This window comes from Ctenopharyngodon idella, chromosome 13, assembly GCF_019924925.1.
Source record: "Ctenopharyngodon idella isolate HZGC_01 chromosome 13, HZGC01, whole genome shotgun sequence".
In the NCBI taxonomy this organism is placed as follows: domain Eukaryota; kingdom Metazoa; phylum Chordata; class Actinopteri; order Cypriniformes; family Xenocyprididae; genus Ctenopharyngodon; species Ctenopharyngodon idella.
The window spans coordinates 27,232,775-27,248,527 of NC_067232.1; the positions used below are offsets into that span (position 1 = coordinate 27,232,775).

A 15,753-nucleotide genomic window follows, 5' to 3' on the forward strand; every position below is an offset into this window, starting at 1 on the left:
AAATATAAATATAAATATAAATATATATATATATATAGTTTTTTAAAATAAATTATTTAAAAAAATTAAACAATTATTTCAAAATATTGAAATATTTTAAATGTTTTTAAAATACCTTAAACATGCGCTAAACTGACATCTTTGACCACTGCGCCACATCTCGTTCTTCTTGCAGCGTCTTCCCACCAGTCTATGCAGCATTATGTCACCGAAATGTGGACTAGAAAAGGACCACAGGGACTGAGGGAGCCTTTGATCAGGTTATTTATGGGAAATGATATCCAAGAAGCTACTACAGCCTAGACGGCATCCGAAAGCAAATACTGATAGACCTGAGTTGAGTTAACTGGCGGTGGCAGTGACAAGAGCCAAGAACATAGATCAGGACCACCGCCAAGAGTAACACTACACCCGCACCGGTCAAACATTCTGGCCATCGATATTACTCGATCCCTCTGAGAATCTGTAAGAAGATTATGATGATTTAGAAGGCTCAGATCCATCAGGCCCAGTTCTTCACAGGTAGCCATGAACATACGTACAGCAAGACGACGGGAAATGTTTAATTACAGACTACTTTCTGATTAAAGACTAAGCCTGAATATCCCAAAAGAATAGTCATTTAAGGAATAATTAGACTGTTACCCAAGATAACACGACCACAACCTGAAGCAGACTTACTTCTTCAGCCAAGAGAGGAAAAGAATTAGGCATGTTTTGGTAAAAGCGAAAGGACTGGATGAGTAGATAGACATCTGAATGAAAGTATCCTGAAGACACATCAAATAATTGAACAGGAATTGGGCATCATGGGAGTTTGGTTGCTAGTTTAAATTATTTAATTAAACATGCACTACTGTTCCAATGTTTTTAAGATTTTATTTTTCAATTTTCACATTACACATTGTTTCTAAGCAGCTTTAAAATCATGATGTTAACGTTCATAATATCTTAATATGTCTTACGCTCGCATTTAGCAGATTAGAGCTGGGTGATAATATATTCTACACTGAGATTTGCAATATTTAAAATTATGTTGCCAAGTTGCGAATCTCCACCCACAAAGAGGTCACTGCTGAATCAAAAAGATTTCTATTGGTCTATACCGCACTTTAGTGGTTTGAACATCCATTAAAGTGCCTCTATTATGCCATTTTAAAGGTTCTTCATTTTGTTTCGAGTCTCCCAACAGGTTTTAAAACACTTCAATCTTCAATATTATACACTGCAGCATCACTTCTTTTCTCAGAGTGACTGAAATGATTCAATAAAGGATTCGGTCTCTCTAAACCCCTCCTCTCCAAGAGCCTACTTTGCTCTGATTGGTCAGATGACCCAGTCTGTTGTGATTGGTCGACCGCTTACAGCACGTGTCAGAAACCAAAAGCCCATTATCATATCTGAATTTCAGCTCTTCCACACAGTGATACGAACAGCAACGATGGCATCTGTTTTACAGTATCAATTCCAGCATGAGTCCTCATCCTTTGGTAACACAATCCTGGATCATGTCAAATCATCAACAGTAAAATCCATATAACTGAGTAATCCATGTATGAAGAACGGGCGCCAGGCCTCAGCTACAACTACAGTGTTTGAGGGCGGGGCAAAGCAGACGCTGTTTGCGAGCAGCCAATGAAAACCATAGGCTGGCATTATGCAAATGTGTTACAAACCTACATAGGTTTGAGCAGGAAATAAGACTAGAATTAGTTCAGAATCAGTTCAGTTTAGTTTAGAATTAGTTCTTTCTTTTAGGAGACAATAACTTCATTATCTTTTTTGCAGACCTTTTACATTCACAAACAGCTATATTGCACACTATATGAATAGTAAATAAATAAATAAAATCTAAACTGTGACAAAAAGCAGTCTTTGATAATGTCTAAATATATATTCAAATGAAATACCTAATAAATATGCATTTAAAATTAGGTAGTTAAAGGGGGTAGGGGATAGGGAAAGGGGGCCCCTTTCACAAGATGTAATATAAGTCTCTGGTGTCTCCAGAATGTGTCTGTGAAGTTTCAGCTCAAAATACCCCACAGATCATTTATTATAGCTTGTCAAATTTGCCCCTATTTGGGTGTGAGCAAACCATCCAGGTAACCCAGCTGAGCTCATCAGTCACAGCACCATATTACAGCTTTCTCTGCCTTTCTATGTTTTGTGTGTGTCCCTTTAAATGCAAATGAGCTGCTGCTCCCGGCCCCCTTTCCAGAAGAGGGCGGAGCTTTAACAGCTCACGCTTCGGTCGCTCAACAACAACAAAGCTGGAGAATCTCACGCAGCCAAAATGAGGATTGTCAGTAACGGTGTTCAGCCTTACATTGTTCAAACCGGAGTCGACACTGATGGAGAGACTCAGGAAGAAGTTACAACTTTTAGACGTTTCTGAATGGTTAGTGGATAAATTTATGTAGTTGCTGTGGAGTTGATTCAACTCATTGACTAGCATGTGCCGTCATGTTAATCTTTTGTGCAAATCCAGCGTTGAATTGACCCTCGTTTGTGAAGCAGTCCGGTGTAAAATGACGGCATGTCAACAACACTCTACTACAACAACTCTTCCTCTTCTCTAAAGCAGCCCAACACGGCCTCACCCCGTTTGTTGTGTGTTCTCGGGGGCGGAGTTTATGCAAATTTTGGGGTTTGTGATGTCACCAACCCGTGAAAAAGCTCACTGTAGTCCCTACCAGCCATTTGTTGTAGTCTTTAAAAAGTGATTTCTGTAAAAGAAAATGTCTCCCTTTGCATTGAACTTTGAGTGTCGTAACTTTGCAGATGTTGTTTATGCTCAAACAGCAACATTACACACTAACTAAAGTTAAAAAAGTCAAATCATAATTAACCACCCCTTTAAAGAACAAGAAAGTTCTTACCTCAAGTCTTTGTACGATCTCTCTGATGTCCTCTCCACAGTTGTCATGTGCGGAAAACATCACGCACTCTCCACGCTCATAGAAGATCTTAATGCTCATGATGCCTGAAGACCAACCAATGACATCCCGACAGGAGCAGTTAAAAATCACATTCTTGGACTCCTCCTCGATCAGCACGATGAACTCGTTGGAAATCCCCAGCAGGCACTCCACGTCTGCCGACTGTCCGAAATCTCGGGCCACCACGCTCCAGGTGACGGCACCCACGCTGTGGAGATGTGCGTCCTTCCGCGGTTTCACACGCTCCTTCTTCTTGGCCCCCAGCGTGATGAAGCTGAATTTCACCGCAGAGTCCACCGTCGTCGTGCTCACGAAGTTCTCCGCAAGGTCCTTGAGATACTCCTGCCGTGTACGGGTCGCCATGGCACGAAACTTCTCAGATTTGTGGGCCGCATTTTCCCCGTTGATCACCTTAGCCAGCAGGAAGTCCCTGAAGACGGCTGACTTGGGAAAGGTCACGCCTTTAGGAATGGGAGGGCCGAACGGAGGCACATCTTTTGATCTGGATACTGCAACACTGCAAAGGTCACAAAGAGAGATTGGAATGTCTGGTGTAGCTAATGCAATTCACACTTCACCATATTGCTCAAGATGCACTTCACAGATCTGATAACATTTCAAAGAAATTGCAAAAATCTGTCATTTCTATCTTCCATGAAACACAAAGGAGACATTTTGAAGAAATTTCATGCAATCTTTCACAATGAAAGCAGCAGTGAACATGAATCCATCCATCCATCCACCCATCCATCCATCCATCCATCAATCCACACCCATCCCCACTCACCCACCATCCATCCATCCATCCATCCTCACCATCCTCCATCCACCCATCCAACCATCCATCCACTCACCCACCAACCATCCATCTCCATCCACCATCCTCATCCACACCACATCCATCCATCCACTCACCCAATGCATCCATCCATCCCCTCATCCACCATCCACCATCCACACATCCATCCATCCATCCATCCATCCATCCACCCACCAATCCATCCATCCATCCATCCATCCCATCCACACACCAATCCATCCATCCATCCATCCATCCACCTACCCACTCATCCATCCATCCACTCACCCACCGATCCACCCCCCACCATCCATCCATCCATCCATCCATCCACCCATCCATCCATCCACACACCCACCCATCGATCGATCCATCCATCCATTCTTCCACCCACCGATCCACCCACCCACCCATCCATCCATCCATTCACCCATCCACACATCCATACATCCATCAACCCATCCATACATCCATCCATCCACCTATCCATCCACCCATCCACTCATCCATCCATCCACCCACTCGTCCATCTATCATCCATCCATCCACCCATCCACCATCCATCCATCTACCCACTCGTCCATCTATCATCCATCCATCCACCCATCCACCATCCATCCATCTATCCACTCGTCCATCTATCATCCATCCATCAACCCATCCATACATCCATCCACTCACCCATCCATCCATCCATCCATCCATCCACTCATCCATCCATCCATCCATCCACCCACTCGTCCATCTATCAACCATCCATCCACCCATCCACCCATCCATCCATCCATGAAGAGGTTTAAAGAATTTAGGAAGAAATTTTTTCAAAACTTTTTCAAAAAATATAAAAGCAGTTATTCGTTTTTTTTTGTTTGTTTGTTTGTTTGTTTTTTGCAAATAATCAACATTTACATTTTTCTTTGATCACGACATTTCTAAATTTGTAAGTTTTTATTTTTTTTATTTATATTTTTATCTAAGCTTTATCTCAATTTCCATGAAATTTTTAATAGTTTTAGTTTTAGCTCTAGTTAACAATAAAGCACGAGACGGGAGTGAAGATTATCAGTGATTAGCAACTTAAAATTAGCTTTGTTCCTCACGCAAAGCTACAGTATGGCTTCAGAAGACTTATAATATATACGATGGTCAAATCATATTGACTGTTTTAATATTACTTTGCACATTTTTACCCCTTTTTGGGCTTTACAGCCACTGGTTTCTGCAGGTTCATTACATGGGAAAGAGCTCAAACCTTCTTTATAATTTCTTCATTTGTGATCCACGGATGAGAGAAAGCGGTTTGGAACGGCATGTGGACGAGTCAATAATGACAGAATTTACCCTTTAATTGCAGTAATGAAATGACTCAAACAGCCTTTGGCACTGCTTTTACACAGAAGATCAAAAATTACAGGCAAGCCAGGCATTTAGACACATGATTGATTCCTTTAGGTCCTCCAGCATTTAAAGCAGGTTCTTAAGCTTCATTGATACTCTTCTCTTCAAAGTAACAGACATCTATGGTACATACAATCACTTCATTTCTCTTAATAGCTATCATAATTTACGATGTAAATCAAAGGCATCGTTCTCAGACAGCTGCTTCACTTGCCTGTAGCAGACATTCTCAGTGCACGGATTGTGGACTTTAACGATGACGAACACATGCTGGAAATGGGACCGGATGTTTTTGGGTGTGAAGGGCAAGGCACCAGGCTCCTGAAACACGATGGTGACGATGTCATTTCCTATGTGCCTCTTTCTGAGCAACTGGTGAGAGAAGTGAACAAACAGAGGTGAACGGACAGTTCAAACACCATCATGAACAGGAAGTGAGGGTTTTGGAAATGTGAAATTGTATTTGCATGTCCATCAGCTTCAAAGTGCCTTGAAAAAAAGATGACGTATCAATCCAGTTCATTTCGGCTAATATGTTCTAAAAGAAACACATTTTTAATCCTTTTTTGTAATTAGGGTTAATTTTTAACACATTTGCCAAACGCTGGATGGATATTCATTGTGTTTGGCTCTTAAATCAAAGCAGTCTGAGGAGGTTTAAAGAATTTAGGAAGGAAATTCTTTTCACAGCAAAAAGAAACAGACTAAAAATATAAAAGAGCTATTAAAATATTTTAAAAAAATGCAAATAATCACCAGCAATGTGCCATCTGGTGTAATTTTGGTGCCATAAATGGCACAGAAGACGCCTGCAGATGCTGTGGAAGACTATTTAAAATCTCTTAAGCTCATCATGCATAAGTACCTGAATCTGGGAATTTTTTTCTAGAACAGTCAGCCTTCATATCTCATAGATGTTGGATAAGAGCGTTTGTCGACAGAGTCAGGAACTCAATATATTCTATTAACCCTGAGCCGCTCTATACGGATGTCATATTAACTGTGTGCCTGCCTTCCTGTGAGTGGCCAAGGGTTACAAACAGGATTATGGGTGAGACGGGGCGGATGAGAAGATGAGAGGCTGAACTGTGCCCGGGTCTTCTGGAAGCTTACGGCCAGGGATTTATTCGCTAATCCTGCGCAATCGAACAGAATTGAAGTTGGAGAAGAAAAAGACAGAAAATCCTCTAATCCTGCCAATCGACTGTCAGAGACGCAAGTGACAGTGATGCGGCTGGAGTGGCTCTACCAAAGTTTATGCATTTGATAGACTATAAACCTATTATGATATATAAAACATATCGAGTACTGTACATTTAATGGTATTACATTTAATGCATTTACCAAATTTGACAATTATAATTTCATATCAAATCCAGACGTCTTATAAAAGTGCAGTTATCTGCAGTCTGCAGGATTGGCAAAATTCCACTGAATTCCATTTTTTTTTTCTTCCCTAAAAAGAAGTAAATGCTTTAAAAATGCATATGCATACAATTTTGAAATCTATAAAATAAAATAATAAAAAGCAAAGAATCCATATATGTTGTACAGTTCAGAATGGTTAGACATAATTAGGTGTTCAAACCTGAGAGGAAAAAAATAAATCAATAAACATTGTTTAAAAGCGGGAAAAAGAATAATATATATATATATATATATATATATATATATAATATATATATATTCAGAGTTACATTTATATACTCAGATTTATAAATCTATATTTTGATTTCTAAATAATTATTCTGAACTATATTCATTAGTACTACTTCAACTTAACAACAATATCATCATCAGAACCTGATGATCATGTTCTCCAGCATGATTTGAGATGGATGGATGGATGGATGAATGGGTGGATGGATGGATGGATGGATGGGTGGATGGGTGGATGGATGGATGGATGAATGGGTGGATGGATGGATGGATGGATGGATGGGTGGATGGGTGGATGGATGGATGGATGGGCGGATGGATGGGTGGATGGACTGGTGCGTGGATGGATGGATGGATGGATGGATGGGTGGATGGATGGATGGATGGGTGGATGGATGGATGGAGGGTGGATGGGGGTGGGTGGGTAGATGGATGGATGGGTGGATGGATGGTGGTGGATGGAGGGATGGATGGATGGATGGTGGATGGACTGGTGGATGGATGGTGGTGGATGGTGGATGGATGGACTGGTGGATGGATGGATGGATGGATGGTGGGTGGATGGATGATGGATGGATTTTTTTCCGATTCCTAATACAAAACTCCTTTATCCCTAAGTTTCAGGTTTAAAGTAGATGTTGATCTCTTTGACTGGTCTCACTGCTCTGATTTCCACGTATATCTCCTAATCAGAGCGTCTCCAGCAGACCAGTGGATTCGTCTATTCCACCTGTAGAAGAATCTGACACACATCACAGCCCGATCCCCTCCAGGATCAGCCGACAGAAAAGCACCAACACATCCCAACATCCCTAACTCTTTAAAGACACCAAAAATACTAACAGAGGTATTGGTAAAATGATTCAACTAGTTGTTAAAGAGGACATATCATGGAACGTACCAGTAATTATCACATAATAAAACAAATCAGGGTAATCAGAACCCCTATGTGAAGACATTAGCCAATCACAAGAGAGCTCATTAGCATGAAGAATATAAGTGGGCTTCAGAAAAATGAGGACACTGACCTGCTGCCTGTTGTTGGGTGTGTAGGGCAGAAGTGTGGAGACGTGGAACATCAGCTCATAGTCCTTGTAGGTCGTGTAGAGAGAGTGAGTGCCGGTCGAGTCCGCTGTAACGGAGGAGAGTTGTCAACAACAGGACAAACAACATCTTGTGTTTGGGCCACAAGGGAACACAGAGAGGAGAAACAGGACTGAACATTTTTCTCTGCTGACTCGGTTTTTACTTGCCCTGACAACATTATCACTGAAAAAAGTGATAATATATTTTCATGAATGTGGTAAATAAACTGCTATCTATGGAGGAGTCCGACAGCTCTCGGATTTCAACAAAAATATCTTAATTTGTGTTCGGAAGATGGACGAAGGTTTTACAGGTTTGGAACAACATTAGGGTGAGTAATTAATGACAGAATTTTAATTTTTGGGTGAACTAACCCTTTAAAATGATCAAACCAGACCTGCCTGACCAGTGGAAACCAGCTTGGTGACCAGCTAAGACCAGCAGACCACCTTAGGCTGGTTTAAGCTGTGTTTCTCTCTTAGTAAGAAAACACAAGCAGAAATATGTGCAGCTTTGGTCAAATCTCTCTGGGTTAGAGACAGAAGGTTCATTTAACGTTACGCCAGGTACGTCTCAGCATGAGACACTGATGAGCGGAAGAGAGACATCAGCTCCTCCAGCTCATGCACCATCAGCTCCAATCAGAAACAGACGTGCAGATGTGAGGGGGTGTTTAAAACTTTTGAGATCTTACACAAAGTTTGCTATAATAGGAGTTACAAGAAATTACCATGGTATTGTTATGGACATGGTAACAGTATATGAATATGAATATGAATATGAATATATAAATGGTAACCATTTATATATATATATACTAGGGGGGAAACGGCACACAGAAGTCACCTCGGTTTTGGGGTCCCAGTTTGGTACGGGAAATAGGAACAATGTTTCACACTTTAGTTTAGGGTCCAGTTCTCACTATTAACTATTGCCTCAATAAACCCCTAATTACTGCTTATTAATAGTTAGTAAGATAGTGGTTAAGCTTAGGGATTGGAGAGGATTAAAGGGATAGTTCACCCAAAAATGAAAATGTGATGTTTATCTGCTTACCCCCAGGGCATCCAAGATGTAGGTGACTTTGTTTCTTCAGTAGAACACAAATGATGATTTTTTAACTCCAACCGTTGCGGTCTGTCAGTCGTATAATGCATGTCAATGGGAACTCCATCTATAAGAGTCAAAAAAACATGCACAGACAAATCCAAATTAAACCCTGCGGCTCGTGACGACACATTGATGTCCTAAGACACGAAACGATCGGTTTGTGCGAGAAACTGAACAGTATTTATATAATTTTTCACCTCTAAAACACCACTATGTCCAACTGCCTTGCGCATCCAGTTGGTGAGGTCTCAAAACGCGTTCTGATGACGGAAGTGATGTCTCGCGCTTATCCTTCAATGAGTGCGAGACATCACTTCCGTCATCAGAGCGTGTTCAGACCTCACCAATCGGATGCGCAAGGCAGTTGGACACAGTGGTGTTTTAGAGGTAAAAAAATTATATAAATACTGTTCGGTTTCACGCACAAACCGATCGTTTCATGTCTTAGGACATAAATGTGTCGTCACGAGCCGCAGGGTTTAATTTGGATTTGTCTGTGCATGTTTTTTTGACTCTTATAGACGGTGTTCCTATTGACATGCATTATACGACTGACAGACCACAATCATCATTTGTGTTCTACTGAAGAAACAAAGTCACCTACATCTTGGATGCCCTGGGGGTAAGCAGATAAACATCAAATTTTCATTTTTGGGTGAACTATCCCTTTAAGGGATGTAGAATATGGTCATGCAGAATAAGGCATTAATATGTGCTTTATAAGTACTAATAAACAGCCAATATTCTAGTAATATGCATGATAATAAACAACTAGTTAATAGTGGGAATTGGATCCTAAAAGCTGTTGAAATGCTATTTCATGCATTCTGACTTATTTACACTGTTAAAGAGTTGGATTCTCTTGCTAAACATGGGCAAAGTTTCAAAACATGAGTTGGACGTATGACGGAGTATTTCTGTGCCAAAAATACTCTTCCAAATCCTCACGGTCTTTTTTTCAAGTATGTTCTCCCGGAAGAGCGCGCGTGCACACGTCGACCAGAACGAGAGAGCAGGAGCACGCCCATCAACGCGCGTTCGGCTTTACGGAAGTCGTCAGCAGCGCTGCACAGGTCACAGGACTTCACGAAATCAACAATGTCACCAAAGAAGTGTGTTTTTGGTTGTGAGGGAAAGAGAAGCTTAAGAACCCAGCGTTAAGCTGAGAGTTTTGTGCTCACGCATTACATTGATGCGCTTGTGATATTTGTTATTAAAATAACCATAGAAACTGATAGTTTCAATCACTTTTTTATTGGTTAAATGAATGGATGAATAGCTGCTCGAGCCCTCAGGATCGGCGCTTATGGTTTCATAAACAAGGCCCAGTTCTACGCTGGATTTACAGATCGTTTGAAACTGAAAGGTGGAGCGGTCACAGCAATATGATCCCGGTCGGAACCGCAGGTGGAGAGTAAAACTGCTTCAAATGTCTGTTTTGTTGGCAATAGGCGTAAGTGCATATAATGTAAACAACACGAACGTAGTGAATTCATTATTCATCATTCATACGCTATATTCATTATAGGGATTCAAAAGTTATCCATTGATATTGTGATGGTGTATTGTGTGTGTTTAAATATATTTGTTTAGCTGATCATTGATAGCTTGCAGACGATCTCTACACAAAAGCTGCGCGTGCTCGTGACAGCTCGTCACTCTTTAGCTCCGCTCACACGGCACGCCTCCAGGCGCTCGACTGTTTTCGGAAAGACGCGGTACAGCGTATGTATCTTTTATAAATATGATAAAACTAAAGACTTTTCGACGATATGAAGGATGCACTACTACTCTATAGGTACTCAAGATTAACATGAGATTGGCAGAAACTGTGTGTGATATTAAGAACAAAGCAGTAAACAGAATACACTCTTTCATAGGTCATATTTTTTTGCAGGGCTGATAAAAACAAAAGTTAGTAGGTCACAATCAGCTATGAAACTGAAAAGCATCTCGCGTTATAAAAGTACAAAATTATAGAATAATGAAAAATAAAACTTGTGCATTAGGAGTGTTACAATTTGCTCCACTTAAACTATATTTAAACATTCAAATGTTCCGCTCCGTTTCGCGCACAGTTGAGAGCGCGAGCCTTTCAAAGTATTCTTCTTTGTCCATGAGCGCAGAAAGACGCATTCGACCTAGAGGACTTTGTTTTCAAGCAAGCGCTCAAGTTATTTGCGTATGCACTGTTCTTCTTCTGCTCTTTTCCTGTTGTCACAGTTAGCAAACAGCGTTGTATTACCACATGCGCCCCCTTCTGGATTGGAGTGTCGATCGCATGTGACTGACTGTATTCATCGTCTGACTGTATGAACCGAACCATACGAATACATGTACTGTTACATCCCTAATATACACACACAATCAAGCACAAGCCAAGCACAAGCCAAGCACAAAATGGCAAAATATTTAGTGGTCTTTCAATGGTTTTAACCATTTTAATCACAAATCACTTGGTCAGAAAATTAGCGAGAATTGCAAAATTGCTTAGTGTTTAGCCATTTTGGGCTTGGCCCATTTTTTTCCCCCCAAGAGTGTATACAGTATATAAAAGAGCACAATATACACTGTGTTGTCTGTACATGGTGTTAGCTTTAGCACATACTCTTGTTGTCCAGCTGTGCTCGGTACTTGGTGAAGCCCTTCAGTCGGACTCTCTGACCGAGCAGATCCAGGAACTCGTCCAGCGCCGGCCCGGCGTTCTCATTATTGTACATCTCCTCCTCTGTGCTCTGACCCGCTTTACAATACAGGACGCCCACTTTGTGCTGGAAACTCAGCTGCAAAACGAGCAAACACACAAATATTAGATGTCATTACTGATCAAATATCAATAAAACTCAATTTAGGTTGCACTTTATTTTAAGGTGACGTTGTTACAGTGTAATAAGTACTAAGTAATATTAATTAACTACATGTACTTACTATAGGGTTCTAATTATGCGCAATTTACTGTTCTTACTATAGTAAGTACATGTAGGAATGTGTAACTACTTCACTAAAATAAAGTGGTACCTTGTCGGAGCTAAACGCTTTTTGCAATCAGTTGAGGATCCCAGCAAAGTTTCATACATTGCCTTGTTAAGAAACAGTAAGAGTCACAGAATATACTTCAAGGGATAGTTTGTGAGAAACTATGACTAAAACTTCACACCTCAAGCAAAACCAATTAGTCAGGTATGCATCAGTGCATGTAAACACAGATGAGGTCATCAATGAATTGGTCATCTTTGAACCATCAGGCAGCTGCACATTTATTTTCCGGGTGTGGATGAAGCAAAGTCTGATGGGTCCATCGTACACAAGTCCATTCAGAAGAGCTCAGTCTGTGGGATGAACATCAGTTCAAACAGGTTCAACAGTGACTACGGGAGGAGACGCTTCAGAGACGTGCTGTTCGTGAGGATTTAATAATCATTATGGAAATTGAGGGATTGGGATGTCTGTGGGATCACATCATGTTCTGACTGTGAAATTACAGGTGAAATGTGTCGTTTACGTGCAGCCTGAAGTGTCAAAAACAACTGCATAATAATGATCACTTACAGACGAGTTTCTCAAACAACCACGGTCCTGTTTGTGCCAGAAAATCTTTGACACAATTAGTTTGAAGAAGTGTTATTTTGATATTTTTTATATACTATTATAGTCTTTACTACTTTTTTGAATGAGATTTTATTTTTATATTTGCAGTTTACATTTTTAGTTTTATTTTTAGGATTTTTATTATGTGCTTTTGCCATTTTATTTTATAGATTTCTAAATAGCTTTAATTAATTTTTACTTTAGTTTAATACTTCAACAAACTACACTCTAAAAAATGCTGGGTTAAAAACAACCCAAGTTGGGTTGAAAATGGACAAACCCAGCGATTGGGTTGTTTTAACCCTGCGAATGGGTTGTTTTAACCCTTAACCCAGTGACTGGGTTGTTTTAACCCAGAGAATGAGTTGTTTTAACCCAAAGAGTGACTGGGTTGTTTTAACCCAGCGATTGGGTTGTTTTAACCAGCGAATGAGTTGTTTAAACCCAGAGAATGAGTTCTTTTAACCCAGCGATTGGGTTGTTTTAACCCTTAACCCAGTGACTGGGTTGTTTTAACCCTTAACCCAGCGATTGGGTTGTTTTAACCAGCGAATGAGTCGTTTTAACCCAGCGATTGGGTTGTTTTAACCCTTAACCCAGCGAATGAGTTGTTTTAACCCAAAGAGCGATTGGGTTGTTTTAACCCAGCGATTGGGTTGTTTTAACCAGCGAATGAGTTGTTTTAACCCAGCGATTGGGTTGTTTTAACCCTTAACCCAGCGAATGAGTTGTTTTAACCCAAAGAGCGATTGGGTTGTTTTAACCCTGCGAATGGGTTGTTTTAACCAGCGAATGAGTTGTTTTAACCCAGAGAGCGATAGGGTTGTTTTAACCCAGCGAAGGGGGGTTGTTTTAACCAGCGAATGAGTTGTTTTAACCCAGAAAATGAGTTCTTTTAACCCAGCGATTGGGTTGTTTTAACCCTTAACCCAGTGACTGGGTTGTTTTAACCCTTAACCCAGCGATTGGGTTGTTTTAACCAGCGAATGAGTTGTTTTAACCCAGCGATTGGGTTGTTTTAACCCTTAACCCAGCGAATGAGTTGTTTTAACCCAAAGAGCGATTGGGTTGTTTTAACCCAGCGATTGGGTTGTTTTAACCCTGCGAATGGGTTGTTTTAACCAGCGAATGAGTTGTTTTAACCCAGAGAGCGATTGGGTTGTTTTAACCCAGCGAAGGGGGTTGTTTTAACCCAGCAAATGGGTTGTTCTAACCCCTGTAATGGGTTGTTTTAACCTTAACCCAGTGATTGGGTTGTTTTAACCAGCGAATGAGTTGTTTTAACCCAGAGAATGACTTCTTTTTAACCCAGCGATTGGGTTGTTTTAACCAACGAATGGCAGTTTTAACCACGAATGAGTTTGTTTTAACCCAAAGAGCGATTGGGTTCTTTTAACCCAGCGAATGGGTTGTTCTAACCCTAGTGAATGGTTGTTTTTAACCCTTAACCCAGCAATTGGGTTGTTTTTACCCAGCGAATGAGTTGTTTTAACTCAGCGAATTAGTTATTTTAACCCAGTGAATGGGTTGATTTAACCCAGCGATTGGGTTGATTTAACCCAGCGATTGGGTTGATTTAACCCAGCAAATGGTTGTTCTAACCCAGCGATTGGGTGTTAACCCAGTGAATGAGTTTTTAAACAATAGCAATTTTTAAACAATAGTTGGGTTAAATAAAACTACCCAGCAGGTTGGGCAAACATTTAAAACAACCTATTTTTGCCCAAAATAAAAACATAAAACCATCAAAACAGTGTGTTAGCAAACCACCTGTGTTCTTCAATTACTGAATCCAGTCAATCTGGATTCAAACACTAAATCTTTTCCTTCATTTAATTTGATCAGAAGTGAGCTGTGACAGAAATCTCTTTGAAACACACAGCAACAACAATCAGTCACAATCCAACGCTAAGACGTGGTGAAATGCCATCACAAACTCTGACCCTCGCAGCGAAACACTCCTTACGCAACCATAACCCAGTTCAGATGCGCTGAACAGGGCTGATGAGGCAGGAAAAAATGGCCTCTCTGCATGATGGAGCTGATATTTCAGCGCTCAGTAATCAGACTCGACTCTCTTACGTGGGTCAAGTATTCCCAGCTTGGAAACCATGCTGTTGTCATGACGACCTTGGTCTCTGAAACCTTCAGCCGACTGTTTTGGATTAGGAACAGCCAGTGACTTCCACGGCATCTACTCGAGCAGCGCTAATGCAGTCCAGAGGAGATGCCCTACTTGGCTTTAGAAAGGACACACACACTGGGATAAGTGCAGTATACTTGAGTTATAAAAGAGGTAAATGACGACATCCAAACTGCTGACACATTCTGAATGGGTAGGTATACGGCCAACAGGCAGATTTTAGACAAAGCAAATGGTGAGAAAAACACAGAGAAGTCATATGAGCCAACAGTGATGTCATGCGCTTGCTTCCTCCTGTCAGTTTCCATTTCAACTGCATCAAAAAGTCAAAAGTTCTGTTACAAACCCTAGTAAGATACCTCATAATAATACAGTAACACTTTACTTAAAACCTTCATATATATAATGCACTTTAGATGTATTTTTATTGCATTAATTAAGCCTTATAATGCATACAGTCTTTTGTAACAACAGTTATAATACTTGTCTATTCATTGAACACACCTTTAGAAAGTATAATGCATTAAAGGATTAATTCACTTCAGAATTAAAATTTCCTGATAATTTACTCACCCCCATGTCATCCAAGATGTTCATGTCTTTCTTTCTTCAGTCGAAAAGAAATTAAGGTTTTTGAGGAAAACATTCCAGGATTTTTCTCCATATAGTGGACTTCACTGGGGTTCAACGGGTTGAAGGTCCAAATGTTAGTTTCAGTGCAGCTTCAAAGAGCTCTACATGATCCCAGACGAGGAATAAGAGTCTTATCTAGAGAAAACATCAGCCATTTTCTAATAAAAAAATAAAAATTATATACTTTTTAACCAAAAATGCTCGTCTTGCACTACTCTAAGATGCTCCATGCATTACGTATTCACGTTGGAAAGGTCACAGCGGAAGTACCGCGGTAGGGCGAAAAACTATCCCACTTTCTCCTCCAACTTCAAAATCGTCCGACATTGTTGTTTTACCTTTTTTTTTTAAGGCCGTCTGACTTAGGGTGCTTTCACACCTGAACGTTTGTTTCA

The 15,753-nt window shown here is 40.5% G+C and overlaps 1 protein-coding gene across 5 annotated transcripts in view; it reads right to left on the bottom strand.

Moving 5' to 3' along the window:
- The window catches only part of LOC127524783 (signal-induced proliferation-associated 1-like protein 2), a 150,249-nt gene that overhangs the window by 60,345 nt on the left and 74,151 nt on the right, over positions 1-15,753 (bottom strand). For all 5 annotated transcript variants that reach the window (XM_051916667.1, XM_051916669.1, XM_051916668.1 and 2 more), the window contains 4 exons: positions 11,603-11,777; positions 7,827-7,930; positions 5,354-5,511; positions 2,883-3,459 (listed from right to left, as the gene is read on the bottom strand). In XM_051916667.1, the coding sequence (XP_051772627.1) occupies positions 2,883-3,459; positions 5,354-5,511; positions 7,827-7,930; positions 11,603-11,777 (1,014 nt within the window). The remainder of the gene's footprint in view (positions 1-2,882; positions 3,460-5,353; positions 5,512-7,826; positions 7,931-11,602; positions 11,778-15,753) is intronic.